The sequence below is a fragment of the Dysidea avara genome, chromosome 7 (genome assembly GCF_963678975.1).
Source record: "Dysidea avara chromosome 7, odDysAvar1.4, whole genome shotgun sequence".
NCBI lineage: Eukaryota > Metazoa > Porifera > Demospongiae > Dictyoceratida > Dysideidae > Dysidea > Dysidea avara.
Genome location: NC_089278.1, coordinates 32496637 through 32518942, shown reverse-complemented (window position 1 = coordinate 32518942; position 22306 = coordinate 32496637). Strand labels below are relative to the sequence as shown.

Genomic DNA, 22306 nt, shown 5'->3' with positions numbered 1-22306 from the left:
GTAGTGCAGTGTATGGGAGTTAAGGGGGTCAAAGTTATGAATGAAATGATTCCAGAAGTGGGACTTGACTCTGTTCCTGATAGTGTCAATAGACAGATTAACATGTAGAGAGTTCAGCAGCAAACAAATCGCCCTGTAGAGAATTCAGCTACAAACAAATCACCCTGTAGAGAGTTCAGCTAGAAACAAGTTACACTGTAGAGAGTTCAGCTAGAAACAAGTTACACTGTAGAGAGATCAGCTAGAAACAAGTCACCCTGTAGAGAGTTCAGCTAGAAGAAGTCACATTGTAGAGAGATCAGCTAGAAACAAGTCACCCTGTAGGGAGATTAGCTAGAAACAAGTCACCCTGTAGGGAGATTAGCTAGAAACAAATCACCCTGTAGAAAGATCAGCTAGAAGGAGTTACATTGTAGAGAGTTCAGCTACAAAGAAACTACCATGTACAGAATTCAGCAGCAAACAAATTGCCCTGTAGAGAATTCAGCTACAGACAAATCATCTTGTAGAAAGATCAGCTAGAAGAAGTTACCTTGTAGAGAGTTCAGCTACAAACAAATCACCCTGTAGAGAGTTCAGCTAGAAACAAGTCACCCTGTAGGGAGATCAGCTAGAAACAAGTCACCCTGTAGAGAGTTCAGCTAGAAGAAGTTACATTGTAGAGAGTTCAGCTACAAAGAAACTACCATGTAGAGAGTTCAGCTGCAAACAAATTGCCCTGTACAGAATTCAGCTACAAACAAATCACCCTGTAGAAAGATCAGCTAGGAGAAGTTACCTTGTAGAGAGTTCAGCTACAAACAAATCACCCTGTAGAGGGTTCAGCTAGAAACAAGTCACCCTGTAGAGAGTTCAGCTAGAAGAAGTTACATTGTAGAGAGTTCAGCTACAAAGAAACTACCATGTAGAGAGTTCAGCTGCAAACAAATTGCCCTGTAGAGAATTTAGCTACAAACAAATCACCCTGTAGAAAGATCAGCTAGAAGAAGTTACCTTGTAGAGAGTTCAGCTACAAACAAATCACTCTGTAGAGAGATCAGCTAGAAACAAGTTACACTGTAGAGAGATCAGCTAGAAACAAGTCACCCTGTAGAGAGTTCAGCTAGAAGAAGTCACATTGTAGAGAGTTCAGCTACAAAGAAACTACCATGTAGAGAGTTCAGCTGCAAACAAATTGCCCTGTAGAGAATTGAGCTACAAACAAATCACCCTGTAGAAAGATCAGCTAGAAGAAGTTACCTTGTAGAGAATTCAGCTACAAACAAATCACCCTGTAGAAGGTTCAGCTAGAAACAAGTTACACTATAGAGAGATCAGCTAGAAACAAGTCACCCTGTAGAGAATTCAGCTAGAAGAAGTTACATTGTAGAGAGTTCAGCTACAAAGAAACTACCATGTAGAGAGTTCAGCTGCAAACAAATTGTCCTGTAGAGAGTTTAGCTAGAAACAAGTCACCCTGTAGAGAGTTCAGCTAGAAGAAGTTACATTGTAGAGAGTTCAGCTACAAAGAAACTACCATGTAGAGAGTTCAGCTGCAAACAAATTGCCCTGTACAGAATTCAGCTACAAACAAATCACCCTGTAGAAAGATCAGCTAGAAGAAGTTACCTTGTAGAGAATTCAGCTACAAACAAATCACCCTGTAGAGAGTTCAGCTAGAAACAAGTTACACTGTAGAGAGATCAGCTAGAAACAAGTCACCCTGTAGAGAGTTCAGCTAGAAGGAGTCACACTGTAGAGAGATCAGCTAGAAACAAGTCACCCTGTAGGGAGATCAGCTAGAAACAAGTCACCCTGTAGAGAGTTCAGCTAGAAGAAGTTACATTGTAGAGAGTTCAGCTACAAAGAAACTACCATGTAGAGAGTTCAGCTGCAAACAAATTGCCCTGTAGAGAATTCAGCTACAAACAAATCACCCTGTAGAGAGTTCAGCTAGAAACAAGTTACACTGTAGAGAGATCAGCTAGAAGAAGTCACATTGTAGAGAGTTCAGCTACAAAGAAACTACCATGTATAGAGAGTTCAGCTGCAAACAAATTTCCCTGTAGAGAATTCAGCTACAAACAAATTACCCTGTAGAAAGATCAGCTAGAAGAAGTTACCTTGTAGAGAGTTCAGCTAGAAACAGGTTGCCCTGTAGAGAGATCAGCTAGAAACAAGCCACCAGTAGGGAGTTCAGCTAGAAGAAGTTACATTGTAGAGAGTTCAGCAGTTTAGCTGCAAACAAATCGCCCTGTAGAGAATTCAGCTACAAACAAATCACCCTGTAGAAAGATCAGCTAGAAGAAATTACCTTGTAGAGAGTTTGGCTACAAACAAATCACCCTGTAGAGAGTTCAGCTACAAACAAGTCATCCGGTAGAGAGATCAGCTAGAAGGATAACCTTGCAGAGAGGTCAGCTACAAAGAAATCACCCTGCTTCATCTTTTCTTCTTCCTGTAGTAAAGAAAAAATGACAGGTTAAAAAGCCCTAAAGCCAGCCATAGGCCGGCTTTGGGACATACAAATACAAAAAGAAGTGAAATCTAATCCAAAACAGCCAAGCTGTAAAAAAAAGAGTGCGGCCCTGAGAAAGGCTATGGTGAAAAAAGATGTGAAATCCAAGGTGGCGGCCAAGAAATGGCTGTGATGGTAGGTTAATGGTAAAAATTTTAATAACAACAATTCAGGTGAATTTGGTGCCGCTTGGTCTTGGCACAAAATTCGCCTGAATTGTCGTTATTAAAATTTTTACCATTAACCTACCATCACAGCCATTTCTTGGCCGCCACCTTGGATTTCACATCTTTTTTCACCATAGCCTTTCTCAGGGCCGCACTCTTTTTTTACAGCTTGGCTGTTTTGGATTAGATATATATATGTAGACTAGAGTTGTGGCCACCCGCGTTGGCTTTTTCGATCGCCATTGGCTGCTTGTAAACATTATACGTATTGGTGACGTTATGGCCCACAATCGACCTTTACATGTCAGGCTATAAAAGAATTCGAGTGATCTGTGAAGTGTTTTTCCGCCTATTAGGTGAGGTGTCGTAGTGGTCTTCACCACCGGCACTTGTGCTATGCTGCACAAAACCACAGCCAGTGCAATATCTGTATATTGCACTGCGGTCGGTGCATTATAACTTATAATGCACTCGTTGTGGTCTACAAAACCGCAACCAGTGCGTTATAAGTTATAATGGTCTGCAGCAGTGTAATATACAAATTATGGCACTGGCGGTGCCTTTGAACTGCCCACACAGAGTGGTACATTACAAAGTAAATTCCTTCCACATAGGTATACTATTTGTCTATTATGATTCTGCGGTGACTGTTCTAGTAGAATATTTGATTTTCATGCAAAACGTGATGAGTCGCAGTTGCTCAATTTTTAAAAAGTAAATCCTGCACCTTTTATGCTAGAATACAATTTCCACCCTATTGTCACAAGTTTTATTAGCATAGCACTTATTATGATGATGACGATTGACATGAGTAGGTCTTAATAGTAGTGTACTACCTCACTGATATGTACCAAAATGGCTATAAAATTGGCTTTGATTTGATGGAATACTAGAGAAGTTGTAATAGTGTTGTATTATAGAGTTTATTTGATTACTTTTGTAATGCTCTAATAGAACGTACATTTTTTTGAGGATTTCTAATAGAACACACTTAGAATGTTCCAGAACAATCTAGATTTCCATTGGTAGATCTATGAAATTATGAACTTTTACTATAGACCAGTTCATTTAAGGACCTTAAAAATGCAATTAGTGTTAATTGCATATGATGTAACAACTGGATGCTGTGGATGCCCATAAAAATGTATTGAAGCCACTGGGAAACGATGATAATCGATGGTTAAATCTCCATTGCTTACATAGTATAGGGTATGTTCCAATTCTCTGTACATAGAACAAAACTATACTAATTTCTCTTTCGCTTTGTGGTTGTCTGCTGTGAATAGGGTAAAGGATGAGTGAGTTATGGAGCTGCAAAGTTTAAGATTTTGCTGAACAATGCTTTCCATGGCGGAAAATCATGAGTTTGTACTTGAAAACTACTCAGAAGTGATTGGCAAAGCTTTGTAGTAGAGTATTCCGTGGATCATGTTAAAGATAAAGGCTACAATCGACTTGACAGGCTAACAGCAAACAGCGTGTTTAGCGAGTCAGCAAACCCACCACCATCAGGTGTAAAAATTAATGTAGTTTTCCATGCTGTTTTGAAAACTCAGATATCTTCTTTAATTTCTGTGTAACAAAGGGTATAGTGCCCATGGTTGTTCGTTTTCCATTGGTTTTCGTACATTTTCATAGCTAACCACAGCATCTAGTATCGCACAGTAGCAAATACCAGAGCAATTAAAATACTTTCACATTGAATGAACTGGTCTATTGAGTAGATTTTAGCTAGAATTTCCATTCATAAAGTAGAAATTAATTAAGTGAGGTGATCAGCCATCAGAGTAGCAACACAGTGGTTAAGAATTTGGGTTTTCAGTATGGAGGTCCCTGGTTCGAATGCTGGTAAGTTTGTTTTGACATTTTTCATGCACCTTTTTAACCTCGTGGTGACTGTTTTATTAGAGTATTTCGACCCTGCTATTTACAGTTGTTTGGTTTTTGCCTTGCAACTCTAAGCTGTCAATGTGACTTCTTTTAAACCACAAAAGGTTTGGTTAACCTATACGCATACGGATTTTTAAGTTAGTTCCATAAGTGGTTTACCCTGTAGGCGTGACAAAAAGTCAGCTTTTTAAAATGCAAGTAATCATCTATAGCTCTATAACTATTAATCAAACTTGGCATGTGATTGTGCCACAATACCTTCTTAAAGTGTACCAAAGCTCAAGAAAATTGAGCTATGCATTTGTATTTTATAATGGTTTCTGTAAAGTGTGTAAAAATAATAATCCAAGCCACCCAAGCCCCCTAAACAAAACAACAACAAAAAAGAAATTTAAGCCAAAGGCACGATTGCATTAGGCAATCTTGCTCAAATTTGGTACGTCGGGTGCTGAATGTGGAGGGCGTTTGCAGTATAAAAATGATTCCAATCCGAGAAGGGAGCATGAAGCTATGTATGCGTGAAAATCGCGTTTTGTTTCTTCCTGTAAATATACTCACAGTGTGGCATGCCAGCTTTCTTGTCCACACAACACACTGCCGTGTGTCTTGATACAGCAGTCACCCTAACAGAACAGTCACACATGCATTAGCTGTATGTTATAACAAAAAATCGAGTATATTAAAAATTATTAATTTAAAAATGAAGTAGGGATCCAAGCGATTAGAAATAGTGAAACATGAGATGAATGACAGTATTACAGCATAGCTTGGTAAGTAGGGATTTTTCCACCAAGCTATGGTATAATACCATCATTCATCTCTTGTTTCACCACTTTTTATCGCTTGGATCCTTACTTCATTTTAAAGCTAATATACTTTATTATTACTATGGCTTCAGCACTGAAGGTCAACAGCAACATTTATTACAATTATAATTAAATTGGTGACTGTACCTCGTCATACAGTGTCCCTATATTTTTGATGTACTTGACAGTATCACTGTGATTATTCATCATAGCATCTATTAGTGGATTTCGGCCAAACTAGATAAACAATTCAGGATTATGTACTACCTAACACCACAAGCATAGCATGAGTTAATTAACTCTTACAAATAACATTATTAGTGATTTCATTCACTTACCCTATCCTTGATGCTAACATCTGCTCCATGTTTGATCAAAGTGGCCACAACATGAGTGTGGCCATTGGCAGCAGCGTAGTGCAATGGTGTGGCCTTGCCCCACTGTACATAGAAAGGTACTAAGTGCAAATTCAGTAACAATAATTATTTCAACACAAATATTGAGAAATTTTCACCTTGGCAGCTATTGTGTAAAGCTAGACCTGCTCTATCACAGGACTTGGGCAAGGTAAATTGCACATATACGTGTTTGTTCACATGTGCATTTGCATTAAAGTATGTAGTTTTTTTTGCAGGCTTGTGCATGTTGTTTACACTTCTTTACTTATTATTTGCTCATTAATTCTACTGCACAGGCACTACTGCATAATCTACAATTATTGCTGGCTATGCACATAAGTACAAAAGCGTGCACAAAAAAAAACAAAAATTGGTTCCAGTGAATGAAAAATTGAAAGCTAGTTAATGACTTTGGGTTAATAGTTCAATGTGCAAACACCTGAGATGTTTGTTCATGGTTAACAAAAATAAAGATGAATTTATTTTGTTTTGCTTAAAGTTGTGCTTTGATACATGCTTTGGCTGTTGAATTACTAGTGTGACAAAGACAGAATGTAGATTGATAGACAGACAGCTTCTCAACCTTCTGTCATACAGTACTACATACTGGACTGACTGATGCCTCCAGTCAAACATAACACTACCATGCATAAGGCTATGGGCTTATTTTCTTCACTGTTCGATGTTGCTTGGCCCAAGATGTGCCCTTTCCCAACCACAGCAGCTACAATATATGTATGTACCATGGACCCACTCCTTTGTGCCCCACCGCTACCGCATAGGTGTTGATTGGTGGTATGGCCTCAGTGCTTTGTTTTCTATTGCAGAGATGCCTCTCGTACTATTCTTCATTTATAACACTGTACAACTGGTGGAACATAGCTGAAAAAGAAGTGGAATGGCAACATCACATTTCAGACATTGATAATTGGGATACAATTCAGTTGTGAAGTGCCATTCTTTCCTTTGATGTAATATGTCATAGTATTGAATTACGTTAGTGCAAAAAAATAAACAAACATGTGTAAGGAAAATTAGAAAAGTTACCTACATCTGCAGCTATAATAGTTGATATTTAACATCATAGTATAGCTGCAAGTATAGATGAACTCCATTGTTTCATCTCTTGATCCCTACACTCAATGCATAATTTGCATACAGATGTGTTGTCAACTCTTTTAAAATTATGTATAGTTGCAAATGATTATTGATGGCAGCAAGAGTTCACGATATTATACATATTAGGAATTTAAAGTTTGATTAGGGATCATAGCCATAAATAGTAGTGAAACAAGAAAGGTTGCCTACATCTGCAAATATACTAGTGGATGTTTAATCACTACTAGTGCTGCCACAGTTATATTGATACATCAATAGTATTGATATATTGAGGTGGTAATATGATATAGCCAATCAATTACATTTATGTGTGATAGCAGGATCTTGTGGTGTGTATGAGCTCCTGGTGGTAGTAGCGCTGCTTGGTATAACAAGTAAAAAGAGAACTTTAAATTCGATTTGGGATCATAGAAAAAAGTGAGGAAACAAGGGAGGTTGCCTACACCTGCAGTGGACATTAATCCCTACTTCAGTCTATACCCATGGCTGAATTAAGGATTAAATGTCCACTAGTATATCTGCAAGTGTAGGCGACTCCCTTGTTTCCCAACTTTTTTGTCTGATCCCTAATTGAACTTAAAATTCCTAATTTTTTCTTATACTTGTTTGTTTGCTTTTTTTGTAACATTATTATGACTGGTGAACCCGCGCATACCACATCAAAAGTAATTAGAGCAACAGAGTTACTGTTTTTGTCTGAATACGTTCCCCAGCTATCAATTACTGATTTGAAAATAAATGACCATTATGTTTTACTTTTAGTTATGATCAGCCCTTTACATAACGCTATGTATGAAGAACAATAAGAGAAGTGCCTCTGCAATCAATCCAGTCACCGACAATTTTGTGTGCCCTAACTATCATTACTGCCTTGTAAGTGGCATCACGCTTTGCTTTTGGCTATGTTCAACCCATTTCACAGCATTACAAATGAAGAACAGTAGGAGAAGCACCTCTGCAGTCACCATGGAAAATACAGATAATTCCCATAGGGAAGCCATTGCACTGGCTACACGTGAATTGACAGCTTGAACTGTCAGCAAAAAGAAATGGTACACAAAGGAAGACAAAGGTAAGAGTCCATGATACGTGCATTGTATGTACTGTGGTATGCCAAAAGACACATGTCCGGACGAAGCGACATCGAACAGTGAAAGAATTATGCCTGTAGCCTTAGCCGTCATCGAGCTACGTTTGTCTGAAGGCATTAGTCAGTCAGTCAGTCAGTCAGTAGAAAATTCTACTAAATAACTTTGTTTAAAGTTTTGCAGAAACTTTTTGGAAGCATTTCTGAAGGCACATACTTTTGGGCTTGGTAATACCTAACCAACTTACAAGATGCCATGAAGGTACTGTGAGGCTAGTTTTTAGGGTGATATTTTTGGTCAGAAAAGCCCAAACCTTCTGAAACCTTACATACAGTACTACTATATACTGTATGACTATGCAGGGGAGGCCAGACATATGGTATGTATTGATGGTTTAGTGGTAGTCACAAGTCAAAACTTTAAGGTTTAAAGTAATAGTTAGACCCCTGTGGTCTGAAGCCTAACTTATTTAGACTCTTTATGTTGCTGACAGCTGCTTAATTAAAAAACCTGAGGTGATGTCAATAATTACCAAGGCGCAGCCGAGGTAATTACATATGTCACTGATGGTTTTTAAATCCTCGAAGACGCCTATTACAAGTGTCTAAGTGTTTTAGACAATGGCATAAAAGCTTTGAGTTAGTATAGAGATTTCCCATTGTAAACACCAAGAGTATTTCAGTCAGAAAAAGATGTGAGGCTGCGCAAACCATGGAGCGTAAATAAAGGTTTGTTAAGTTGATAAAAAGTATATTTAAGGCACTATATGTGTGTGAAAGGCAGTGAATGTGAACAGCTAGTGCCAGCATGACTGTCTAAGTCTACAGAGCGCACTTTAATATGGCGAAAGTCATATACTGAATTAATGGCTTTTTTGATTAACCAGCTACCATGACGGTCTAATCCCACTGAGCTAGCTGCAGATAACAGGCATACCCAAGTGTAATTTCTTTCTTACAATCTGTTCACAATCACATCATTTTCCCTTGGTGTCTACTGATGCGCTAAATATTAATTATCCAGCTAATTACATTACTGTGGGCCACATTGTGGTTGTAAACAACTATCCTATTAAGTCAGGTGTCTTACCAGTAAGGCATCTGATACCAGGTTTCTTCGTAAATAAGAGACCTCCACACATCAAAGGAAACGCTGCATGCCAACTTAGACTACAGACCACAGGAGTTTAAGTGTTACTACAGGGCTTGAGGGTTACTAAATTACTTGGACCCCTGTGGTCTAACTTAATTAGACCCTTATATAGTCGGTAGGTATAAACAGTGGACCCGGGGACCCATGAGGATCCAGAATTTTATACACTTCACAATACTCTATACTTGTACTAGGTACCTCTGCAAGCAGTCTTGCATGGCCAATCCACTTTTTCCCCGTCACGGTGTCTCACACGATGTTTATACCAATTAGAAATTATAAGCGCCTCTGAAAGTGTCTGAAGCTGAATGCAATTGTAGGCACTCGCCTGGTGCACAATGAGCATACTAGTCTATTACATTGCCTAGCTGTGTAACTGCATCATGATGTATGAGGTCCAGTTGTCGAGCTCCTTGCTAGCTAGCGATTGTTATTTTCCAGGAATAATCGTTTGCACAATGTTTCTAAACTTTAGCTAGGTGATATAATAGACTAATATGCTCATCGTGTAGCAGGTAAGCGGACTATAAATTAATGCAGCCACTTTAGACACCTTTTTAAAAGCGCTTATAGTTTCTAATTGGTACCTGGCCATGCAAGACTACTTGCAGAGGTACCTAGTACAAGTATAGAATACTGTGAAGTGTATAAAATTCCAAGAAAAGCTGTTGAAAAGCTGTTAACACTGTTGACTGACTGGACAAATTTATTATGATTATGATGTAATCCAAAATTATGTAATTGCTTGTGTGTATATAAATGTTGTTGTAATCTATATGGACCTTATCTGCAATGATGTCACAACATAAAAATGGTGGTAACAGTGTGGGGACTTTGCACAGGGAGAGGTGCCATTTTGCTATGATAATGTTAATATACAGCAACAAGGGACCAGGTGAGACATACATACTTACTTACAAGACAATTTTATATTCGTATCGAAACTTAGGTCTGGTTTCGCCTGGTGGGATTATTTCACATTGCTACATCACGATAACTAGCCTCTTACCTTCATTATCCAATGTTCCCATGTTGTGAAAGCCACAAACAAGGCTCATTTTAGTTACTATGAATAAAAACATGATAAAGTACACACAGTAACACGGCCATTTTGACAACTATGACATCAATGCGGATAAGGTCCATTTTTCAGTTTTCCAATGAGAGTGATTCAAATTACTTGTTGGTGTATTGTGTTGTGTGTGTTACGTCCTACAGTCTACTAAGGACAGTACAAAAGCTGCCTGTAACAGAGAAATGTAGCATTAATTAGTTAGTAGAAACAAGCCATTACTCCACCAATAACAGCAGTAACATGGGTTTAAAATCAATTTTCAGGTGGCGATGCATTGCGTTATCAGTGCTACCAGTGCAGGTGCATGTAATAAACATGAAAAGGATCTAGTAAACATGAAAAGGGCCTAAGTGACATAGACACCTCTAAAATCCACCACAAAAGGGTCTAAGGTTTCTATGTAGTGGCAGTCACTGTATAGCAGCAGTGAAATGCATTTAAACATGAGTAGCTGTTGCTTCCGGCATACTTCCAACTAAAATTTTAAGTTATAATGAGGCACAGTTAGTCGAAATATGTTCATATGGACCACTTTAGTGTGGAGTTTAAATGCATTGCTCAGGGATTACCTTTCCTATTCACTGGGCAATATCATGGGAATGCAGTTTGCTCATGACTTTGATGCCCAACCAGTTCAAAGATACAAAACACTTCGACTTATTTTATTGAGCAACATGGAGCATTGTATTATGGGTTTTAGTTCACACATTAGGTAAGGCACAGTGTAGTCGATAAGTTTAGATAATTTGACAGTAACTAAACTACATTCTTAGATGAATGATCTGTAAAATGATCGCTTGGGCAATGCATGGATGCGTGTTTCTACCCACTGCGCTAGGGGCATAGCATGTTAGCCATTGAGCAGACCATGAAACAAGAAGAATATGACAACTAGGTGAGTAGCTTATAGTCCTAAGTACTTAACTTAATGTATTAACTTACTTATTACCACAATAGCAAAGGTTTAATGTTAGTATTAAAACTTAACACCCCAAAAATCAATCCCACAATCGAAGGTTCCTGGCATGTGTTGAAACATAATGAAATGGAAATAGTGTTCTGAGAGCTATTTGCCCACGCAATTGTAACCACAATCGATCATCAGATGCTAGTGTATAAAACAAATGGGGTGAGGGATCTGTATAGTTCTTTTACCTATCAGGTGAGTGTGCTCTGAGTGATATATATCACTTATACCATGACTGTGTCGGGATCCTGCTGATATGTACAAACTTACCCCTCAGTTCGGATGTATATATCAGCAAAATCCCTCACGGCTGTGGTATAACAATTACATGTAACACTTTCACACCTCAAGCCGCCGGGCTACATATGAAATGTAGCCCAGGCAGTGTTTATATAGACGTTGAGGCTGAAATCGATTGTGATCAATTAATACTCACGTGATTAGGATGCACGACTTGGATTTCGCCATGAAAACCACTCAGATGGAGAGCATTTTGTTATCCTTGCCATCCTACAAGTTGAAAAATGTTGGGCTAAGATGAGAACTAGTACTATAGCTTATTCACTGATCGTTACCCCACATTTTGAATATGGACACACCCCATCACAAAGCTACCACTGTGCACAGAGTAACCATTCTACAAGTAAGCTTACCTGCTGTCTAGGCCTTTAGTGAACTCCATAATTTTTCCATAAACAATTCAATAGCACTGATTAAAATATTAAACTCACGTAACCGAAATTCTGCATGATATATCTAGGATATGTCTGTTCATCGTAACTGAATGTAACCAGAATGTATTAGTATACTGACCCATAATAGAAAATTTTAGGTATGCATATATAATATATCCAGTGGCTGCACTCGTATTGGCTTGGGTGATTGATCGCCCTGTACAGGCTATCAGCCTGTAAGCATCAGCCTGATAAGTGTTACATATTAGCTGTAACATGGGGCATTCGGGCTTTTGCCTGATATGTATGCCCTGCGGCCCTTGGGCATACATATTAGAGTTGTACTGATAATTGGTTTTACCATAATCGGAAATCGGTGGTAATGGGCTGTGGCAGCAGATTATATACTGATCTATTCAGTTTCGGTAGCTGCATTACCACTGGAGGGCTGGCGTCAAAGGCTCTGGTATGTACTTGGTAATTTGTTTACGTTTTGTGGTAACTGGTTCAGGCCCTAGCCCACTTGTCTGACTAGCAACTTTGAGTTGAAGTAAGTGTACAACCTCACAGCATTGGCTTTGCTATTTCTACTTGTGGAGTATGCACAAGTATAACTTGTAGAGGCCTACAATCAGGTATTGGTTAACTAGCGGTAAAATGGGGTAAAATATATTGGATATCGGTTTTCCCTAAAAAGTGGGATCGGTACAACACTAATACATATCAGGCAAAGCCCTCATGCCTGTGTTACATATGCACTTAAGCTTCATTATGAGCTGCTCAGCTCTGCATTTGGGCTTCCTGTGTTTGATTGCGTACCCACAATTGAAGCGATCTGCATGCTCGTGTCGATACACTTATGTTTAGCCTCTCAGCAGCGCCTTGTCGTTGCTCTTATGTTGTTATCCACGATCGAAATTCACATGGTCCCATATAAATACACTCGCAAAGCATTCCTCAGTTTCCCACACTTGCAGGTGAGTCACCCAAGTGGAATATAATAGTTGCAACATGGGTACTTGTGATTTACCTGAAATGTATGCACTCACACTTGGGCCCGCAGTTACCACTACTACATATGTGACCTAATTTTAGAAAACCATCGATCTACACACAATAGTACATTTGTGATAAAATGCATTCAAAAACAATGGGTAAAAAAATGCAAGCTTCAGAAAAAAATTTATGCAAGTTTTTATTGCCTTGCTGGTTGGTGAATTGACATTCCAGTGGATAATCCTGGGAATCATTGTATTCCCCTATTCATAAGGAGTTCAAAAATCCTTGTTTCATCTTCATACACAGGTGGGTTTCTGAGTTACGGATGTTTGTTCAAGTTGCGGTAACGAAAGAATTTACGACGATTTTTCTTCAATGAATTTGTCTTCCTTTTGGATCACAGAAGAATACCTTTGACAAAAACTATACCTTGGTGGATTCACAAATTCATGGTGAATACAATGAGCAAAGATTCAACTCCGTACGCCATTGTATTAGTAAGTTATGATGGTTTATGCAAGCGCCTGTAGATTATTTTCTTGATGTCTTCTGTACATATTGATTTATTAGCTAGTCAGCTAGGTATCTACTGCTATATTTCCCACACTGCTTATCTTATAAGCTGAAACTTAGCCAGTCCATTCCTCTGTCCCTAAAGACAACAAAGAACCAATAAAACAAATTTGATAAATGTGCATACATCGACGGTTTTCTAAAATTAGGTCACATATACTCTTGGCAACATATGTAGGTATAGGTAACCTCCCTTGTTTCAATACCTTTTATGGCTATGATCCCTGATTATTTCTAATTTTCCTTATGTAATAGTTGTAACACTGGCAGGAGTGCAGGTGTCACTAAAAGGAGGAATGGGAAATTAGGAAACCAGAAAATGAGGAAATGAGAAACGGAGTACTTTTCTATTATACTGTAGTGCGTTTTCGTCATATCGGTGGTATTGCTAGCAAGTGAGGGCGTCAGAAGTTGTCAGTGAAGGTACAAGCTGGACACAAAGCCAAGTGCATGGTCGAAACTTGAATCCATTATTCGGCATTCTACACTAGTCAGTGCGACTTTGCTAGGAGTGACAATGAACAAGACTGATTGAAAAAGAAGCTCTTCAAGTGTTCTCACTAGTATCGGCCTCATTCTTCCAGCATGTGATCTCACATTTGTGTACCTCCTGCTGTACTATAGTGTGATTACTCTATACCCAGTGTCACAACTCAAGTTCCCCTGTCACTGCATCAACAACAGCCTACTGCCATGGCATTAGAGCAACTACTGGATCAAACAAGAATTATTTTGTTTTGAAGTTCAGCACTAATCAGATTATGATTCATCAATAATTGTGAATTAAAGTAGCCACTAATGACACATATGCATGGCCACATAACATGATATGTACATGCATATGGCACCTGTGCAATCAGCGTAGCTTGGTAGTAGCTTGGGTAGAGTGAAATCTCACTAGCCAGCTACTGGTACTCGGTCCCTTCAAAAAGAAAATAATGTGATCCAAGAAAGCTGATCCAGTTTTATTTGTTAAGGATATAGTGATTTCTAGACACCAATGCACTATCGGTATATGTTCAGTTCTCAATGCTACCGGTGCTATCATGACTGTAGTGGGCTAGGTTAACTTATAGTATTACTTACACCTTGCAATGTTTGCAGTAGCTATATGCTATAAGCATATTGTTTTGTGATCATGATAGAGTGTAAGAGATTCCCTTGGCAACTCATTGTTCTACTACTACTTCAATGATCACTACACCTGAGACTACATTATTAATTAATTAAGCATGTCACAATGTCATGAGCTATCATCTGATAGCTACAACATAATACGTACAATATACCAGTGTTAGCAGCAGTGACAGGAGAACTCGAGACACTGGGTAGAGTAATCACACTATAGTATAATCACAGCAGGAGGTACACAAATATGAGATCATACGCCAGAAAAATGAGGCCAAGTTTGCACAATACTGAGAACACTTGAAGAGCTGCTTTCAATACGTCTTGCTCATTGTCAGTCTAACTACTAGTGGAATGCCAAATAATGGATTGAAATACTCAGCTTTGACCATGCACTTAGCTTTATGTCCAGCTCGCACCATCTCTGACACCCTCACTTGCTAGCAACACTGCCGATGTGATGAAAACGTACTATAGAGAAATACTTCGTTTCTCATTTCTCAATTTCCCGTTTCTTAATTTCCCATTCTTCCTTTTAGTGACACCCCAGTAGTGCATTGCCTGATATGCATGCACAACGTCCAAGGCGAGGACATACGTATAAGGTAATGCACAACTTCCAGTATTACAAATGATATGTTACACTTTAAAGTACTACATCAAAGTTTCATATTAGGTCTAACTATACCACTAGTACTTACTACAGCAGAGGAGGTTGGACACGCACACGTGAGCGCATACATTTTGTATTGAATGTTTAACCAAGCATTCACGAACGTATTCACAAATACCATTCGAGAATGCACTTCAAGTATAGTCTATTCAGCCGGTCAACCCCAATACTCCAGGCACGTAAATCGCTCTTGAAGTCTATGGGGATCACGCGTGTAAGCCTTTGCTGGGTGGAATCAATGTGTAATACTATAGGGACGCCTTATGTACGTGTATTTTAGCGCAATAATTGTCGAAGAAAGCAATGTGCATGCTAACAAAGCCTCTCACGGCATTGAAAAAGAAGAGCGGACGCCGCTAGCTTGGACTCACAGAGAATCGAAAAGAGAATTAGAAACTCGCACACCCGTCTTGCAATAAGAATTTGCTGTTCAACTTAAGAAGCACAAGGTAACGTGGTATGGATATTGCTGAACATTTCTTCTATCACTTACTCCTCGTCACATATTAGAAATATGCAATTAACAGTAATAAATTTCAGAAGCACTTGTATCGTGTCCAACCTCCTCTGTTACTACAGTATGTAAGGTTTTCAAAAACCTATATCACCAAGAGACAGTTTTGATTGTGGGATTCAGTTAATCCCAATCAAGAGCCATAGGAGGTTCAATTGTAAGCCATAGAGATCACTGAAACCCACAATGTGAAGTGCATGTTGCTCATATAGGTTTATATACTTTTTACTACAGTATTCAATAGTAAGAAGGTAAGAAGCATTAAAACTGTACACTTTGTGGAATGCAGTAATGAGTTGTCAACACACTTTACAGCGTGATATCCAGATGTTGCACTGCCTAGTGTGCTACATCACATTTGTAGCATAAAGAAGTCCTTTGATCTGAGGTGTGAAAGTATTACATACTGGTTTTTTAAACCTTTTTGTAACATAATTATGAATGATAAACCAGTACAAATGAAGAGCATTATAAGTAGTGCCTGTGCAATCAACCCAATCACTATGGAAAATATGGACAATTTCTGTTACAAAAAAATTGCACTAGCTACCATGTGTGCTGTAAATAGAGCACAAAAGAGGACAAAGGTAAGTCCATGATGTGTACATTGTACGTACTGTGGTATTTCAGAAGGCACCTGTCGAGCTGAAACAACATCTAACAGTGAAAAATCAATCAAGCCCATAGCCTCAGCCATTATTGAGTTACACTTGTCTGAAGACATCAGGCAACTAGAAAATTCTGTTAAATATACTGTATGTTACTTGCTGACTGAAAACCCGACTTGTTTGCATATTTCTTTTTTAGAGATAAAAGCTACTGAAATACATCGGGTAAAACGCGTGCTACATAAATAATTGTACGCAACATTTTAATCACTTCAGTAAACAGTGAAGGAAAACTTGAATCGAATAATCTAATATAGCAGTGGATTTGCTTTTTCATGGAGAGTAGGAATATCTTTGTTTCGTTTCTGTACCACCATGGAACAACGTGAGTTACATGAGTTTGTTTACATTGCGGTAAAACATCAAGCTTGAACAGCCTTCTTGCTTGATAGCATGGTGTATTTTAAGTTGAAAACTATACCTTGATGAATGCCCCAGTTCATGGTGAATAGAATGGCACAAGTCCCAACTCCGTAGCCCATTGCACTCGAGCTATGATCGATTAAACGAGTGCCTGTAAATTTTTTTTCCATATAAGTACTGTACAAATCAATTGTTTTACTCTTCTTGTTGTCTATCACTATAACTCCAAAATCACTTACCAGAAAGGCTGAAACTTAAACAGTCCATTGGTTTTTCCCTCAAGACAACAAAATGTTATAAAATGAGATGCAAGGAAATGCAAACAAGTCGGGTTTTCACTAGTGGGTCACATATATTTATTTCAATTCTGTAGCAACTCATTGGAAGCATTTTTAGCCACTGTAAAGATACTTTTTGGGCTTGATTCTAAAACTACCAAGGTGCCGTGAAGGTATTGTAAGGCTGGTTTCTGGTAGAAAATGCAAACCACCATGATCCCTAATTTCATACTTTATGATTTATGGTAGAATATCTAAACAAGCTATGTACTGTATTGTGAATGATAAAGCAAACTTATTGCTCCATGTACTCACTTTAGTGATGACATTTACTGCAGCACCCCTTTCAAGAAGGAACAAGACTACACTATGATGACCATTTAGAGCTGCTTCATGTAAAGCAGTGCAACCAGCCTGTAGAAAAGCACAAAAATCATTAAGTCTCATCCAATATGAAAAACACATATACTGACATCATTAACAACAGTAGTTACATCAATACCACGGGAGTATAAATCTTGCAGCATGTTGAGATCACCAGTTTTACCTGCTTCCTGTAATTTTCTCTTTTCCTCCTACAGCAACATTTTTATTTCAAGCATGATAGTACAAATAAAGGTCAACATCAAGTAACCTACATATACATACGTACCACTTGTATAGATAATCTGTAATTGCTGTACTGGGAGTTATTTAACTGCTTCAAAAACTTTTCGCAAATTATTCTTGCAGATGGTCTTTTTTCATCATCTTTACTTAAACATTGCTGAATTAACCAGAAGAAAGCATGGTCTTGTGAGACATTTGCTAGAGTTTGCTTAGAATTCTCCAATGGAGCCGAAGAAGTCACTACTTGAAGTAAAAGAGCTCCAAGAGAAAATATGTCAGACTTAAAAGATGGTGATGGCTGATCCCGTACAAATTCTGGTGCTAAGTACTCTCTTCTTACAAAAGAAATGTCTTGTGAACAATATTTCTCCAATAGAGGATAATAGAAGTCACTAATCTTGGCTTGCTCTCCTTGTACTAGTACATTGTGATCATGGAGATACCCATGTACCAGAGAATGTCTATGTAATGCTTCCAGCCCCTGAGACATATCAAAACATAATGAAATCTGATTGTCCCATGACAAATTCTTTCCTTTTTGTTCAATGTAAGTGAACAAGTTCACTTGTATAAATTCCATCACCACCGCTATGTGATTGTCCACTTCAAATATGTCAAAGAACTTTGCCAAGTTGGGGCAATGTAGTTCAAAGCACATAGCACATTTTTCCTTGAAATAAGCTACTAACTTTGGAAGGGATTGGTTAGGATCTAATAGATTTTTGTGCAAAAGTTTTCTAATGTATAACATGTTTCCAAATGTTGTCAGGTTGGTTTCTCCAAATGTGCCAGCTCCAAGACAATGGATCTTCTCTATATTTGTATTCGTACCATCAAATAGCACCAGTCTGTCCTTAACAGCTGTATTTTCTGTACTTGCATTTTTAGCATCCTACATACAATCTATATTTGAAAATGCACTATCAGGTAAGACATCTTACCATAGGATTTAATCCCAACCGTTCTTGAAGCTTTGCTTTCTTTACATCAAGGTGTACTATCAAATTCTACATGATTGAAAATTCAAAACTGCAGTTTGCTGTTGAGTAACATGTGTGACATACATATACATCATATATGACTGAACTTATGAACTGCTACCCTTCACCTTTATGTGAGCACCCATGATACAGCAACAGTAATATAAACAGGAAGGAAACTATAAACACTGCTTCTTAGTATTCCAAATGCTCTGAACGGCTTCATTTTCTACATGCATATAACTCACAGTAGTGGTCAATGACATACTTGTTTATTTGCGATGCTCACTTTTACTTTCTTGGCCAAGCAACCATGAATCTTCATTTGGGTACACGTTAGTTTGGCAGCTTATAGCCTAATATGTATTTGTGGCATAATTATTTTCTTTGATGCAGTGTGTACAAATTGCAATTTCATATTGAGTAGGAATCATAGGCATAACGATAAAAGTTTACATCAACTACACCACAGCTGTAGTCACATACTAGTAGCTACATATTCAATCCATACAATAGTGATATATAACTTGCCAATAGTAGGGGTGTATAAATCTGAGCTATATGACCAAAGTAGGGTTTAACGTACACTATGACTGCAACTGAGGTAATACTTTAACATCTATGATCCCTATATATGTGACCGAATTTTGGAAAACCGTCGATATACGCACAACAGTACTTTTGTAATAAAACGCATTTAAAAAGTATGGGCAAAAAACGCAACCTCCAGAAAAAAATTATGCAAGTTTTTATCGCCTCACTGGTGGGCGAATTAAGCCCCCAATGGATAAATCCTAGGCATCATCGTGTTCGCCTGTCCCATGGGGAGTACACAAATCTTTGTTTCAACTCCATACACGAAATGATTCCAAAGTTACAGACGTTTGTTTACATTGCGGTGACAAAAGAATTTACCGACGATCGTTTTGCAGTGAATTTGCCTTCCTTCTCAAATAAAGAAACATGTCTGGGGAAAAAACTATACCTTGGTGGATGCACAAAGTCATAGTGAACACAATGAGCCAAGATTTAATTCCGTACGTCATTGTATCAGTAAGTTATGATGGTTTATGTAAGCGCCTGTAGATTGTTTTCTCGATAGCTTCTGTACATATCAAATTATTTGCTCGTCCGGCTGTCTAGTGCTGTGTTTCCAATGCTGCTTAACTTAAGAAGCTGAAACTTGGCTAGTCCATTCCTCTGTCCCTATAGAAAACAAAGAACAAATAAAATGCATTTTGAAAATTGTGCGGATATCGACGGTTTTCTAAAATTAGGTCACATATATAAAATCCCAAATTTTCTTACACATCCACTTTTCACAGTATCAAACAGTACAGTAGTACTGTTTAGTAGGATTCACTCTAAGGTGATGTGTGCAGCTAAAATTCTGAGTCTAAAAATATGATAGAAATATAGTACAGCTCACAGATGTCGAGCGTATCATGGTGGACGCATGAGTTTATCACAAGCCTGAGTGCAAATAAATTGCAAGTATCGAGGTAGACTCATGATGCAATGACGCGCAATGCAATAAACTGCGATCCGCCCACAGTTTACTCCTTTTAATAATATAGCTACAAATACTTGATGAAAGGGTTTGTTATACTATAATAATCATAGCTTTTCATGTGTTATCAGATGCTATGTTTTTCTTGGCAGGTGCTGGTTAACATGCAGCGACAATGTGAGCTATCCTGGACGTATAGAAAGACTCGCAGTGCCATGCAAAGCCACCATATATTGAAAACATACACTATGTTTTTATATAAATATGCTAGCTAACGGCAAATTGCAACTACAACTGTGCCAGACAACTAGCTATATAGCTAAAATGTCTAGCTACTCACCGTTAAAACAGGGGAAGTACATATGTGCTATGAGTGCCACTATTCTTGTATACTTTAAATTGTGGGATACATTATTGAGTGTTGGGAGATAATAGATGCAGCTCCGTCATAAATTTTACTGTTCTACGACATCGGATGCCTAAGTTATGGTGCGTTACAGCTTAGGTGGTCGATAATTGGTGGTTACACCAGCTACCTAGGTATTGTATTTACTACTTTTTGTGACTCGCAGCGTAGCTACTTAAGCAGGCATGTAACGCATGATAGCTCTTTTTGATTCCTTTTCTGATCATTATACCGAAAGACTGGTTATAATGGAATCACACAGAGAGTTGGCTTTATCTACATTCTCATGCCTAGCTATTAGTAAGGTCGCTTTGCCAGCTACGCTATTGGTGAAAGGCCCAACTTACCGTGACACCGTTTAACTAATATACCGGCTTATTGTAATACAGCAATCAATACATCAATTAACACGTACAGTGTTTATAGACAAAACATGTAGAAGCTATATTTCTACTCTGCGCGAGCTATAGCTACGTAGCTGGCATCAACGTAGCTTCTTCAGATCTACACACCGATTCCTATATAAAGTGAGAAATAACATGCAGATTAAACAAATAAATAGCTAGCTACATATAGTATTGTAACAGTAGTATAACTGTCGGTAAATTAATTGCTCTCGAGTACTCGTGATATACACTGGCTCGCTCGAGTACCTGCAGTACACTCGTGTGCTAGCACGAGTTTTATGCGAGCGGCTTGCGATAAAACCATGAGTGCACGCGACGTTATCTGTGAGTTGTACTGTATCATATGCCACAAAAATCACCTTTATAAAAGTCTTACTTCAACAACAACAAGTACAGTGAGAAACCACCTACAAGTAACCGGATATAGAACTTTAAAAAATCGTCAAAACCCACATTTTAGTAAGCCTCACTGCTTGACCACACTCACAAGGTTAGAGGCCAAATGAAGCAGCATCTGGCCACCACAACAACAAACTCATGGGTGGGATGTTCCTTTGGTGGTTCTGATGAATGTCTGCCTTCTGCACTTCATCATTCCTTTTATCTTTAACTTTATGGATGTCTTCTTCTGCATGCCAGGAAACCATACTAAGGTGTTAATTCTCCATGTCAACACTTTCCTTGAAGGAGTATGTTTAGAGCCAAAAAACGATTTGAGGCAGTTAACAGTTCTCGGTAGTATCGAGTAGCGTAAAATATCGATTACCGTCAGCATTTCATCAAAACCATCATAACTTTGTAAGTGAACAACCCATGAAGGTCCAGTTTTCTTTGTTCAATAGACCATTCTTCACTCTCCATAGCAACTGAATTTCGAAGCGTTAGAAAAAGTAATTAGCTTGTTACATCAAAACGTGTAAACTGCAAATAAATCAATTATCATCAAAATGAATCAATTATTGACCACCTGATACATTTCCATAGATCTATTATCAACGGATTTAGAAACTTTCTGCTTTAACTTTCTGTGGAATTCACGGATTCCCTAAAAATTTTTTATGTAATGTGGGGATATCCTTGGGGAGTATGATGACTCAGGTTTGGCTTTGTTGTGCTATTCTATCGTTCTGTAATTACTTTATGGATTCTTACAGCTGGTGAAAAAAAAACCAAACTGTTTGTAATAACTTGGTATCTAGGATTAGTAAAAAAATATAAGAAATACTTTCTAACACTTACCAGTAAAGAATACCATGTATTTTACTTCTTGTTTAATCTGTATACTACCAATCTCATTATATTACTGTTTATGTTATGGGTCATTCCGTGTCAAATCAACAAGGAATTTAAGGTCACCTCTCAGAT

General features: G+C 38.2%; 1 protein-coding gene across 1 annotated transcript in view; it reads right to left on the bottom strand.

Annotated features, from left to right (window-relative positions):
- The window catches only part of LOC136261448 (uncharacterized), an 88012-nt gene that overhangs the window by 26121 nt on the left and 39585 nt on the right, over window positions 1–22306 (bottom strand). Inside the window, exons 7-12 of the mRNA XM_066055458.1 lie at window positions 18580–18645; window positions 17682–18530; window positions 17503–17604; window positions 17345–17443; window positions 5699–5800; window positions 5508–5597 (exon numbers count right to left, since the gene is read on the bottom strand). Of these exons, the coding sequence (XP_065911530.1) occupies window positions 5508–5597; window positions 5699–5800; window positions 17345–17443; window positions 17503–17604; window positions 17682–18530; window positions 18580–18645 (1308 nt within the window). The remainder of the gene's footprint in view (window positions 1–5507; window positions 5598–5698; window positions 5801–17344; window positions 17444–17502; window positions 17605–17681; window positions 18531–18579; window positions 18646–22306) is intronic.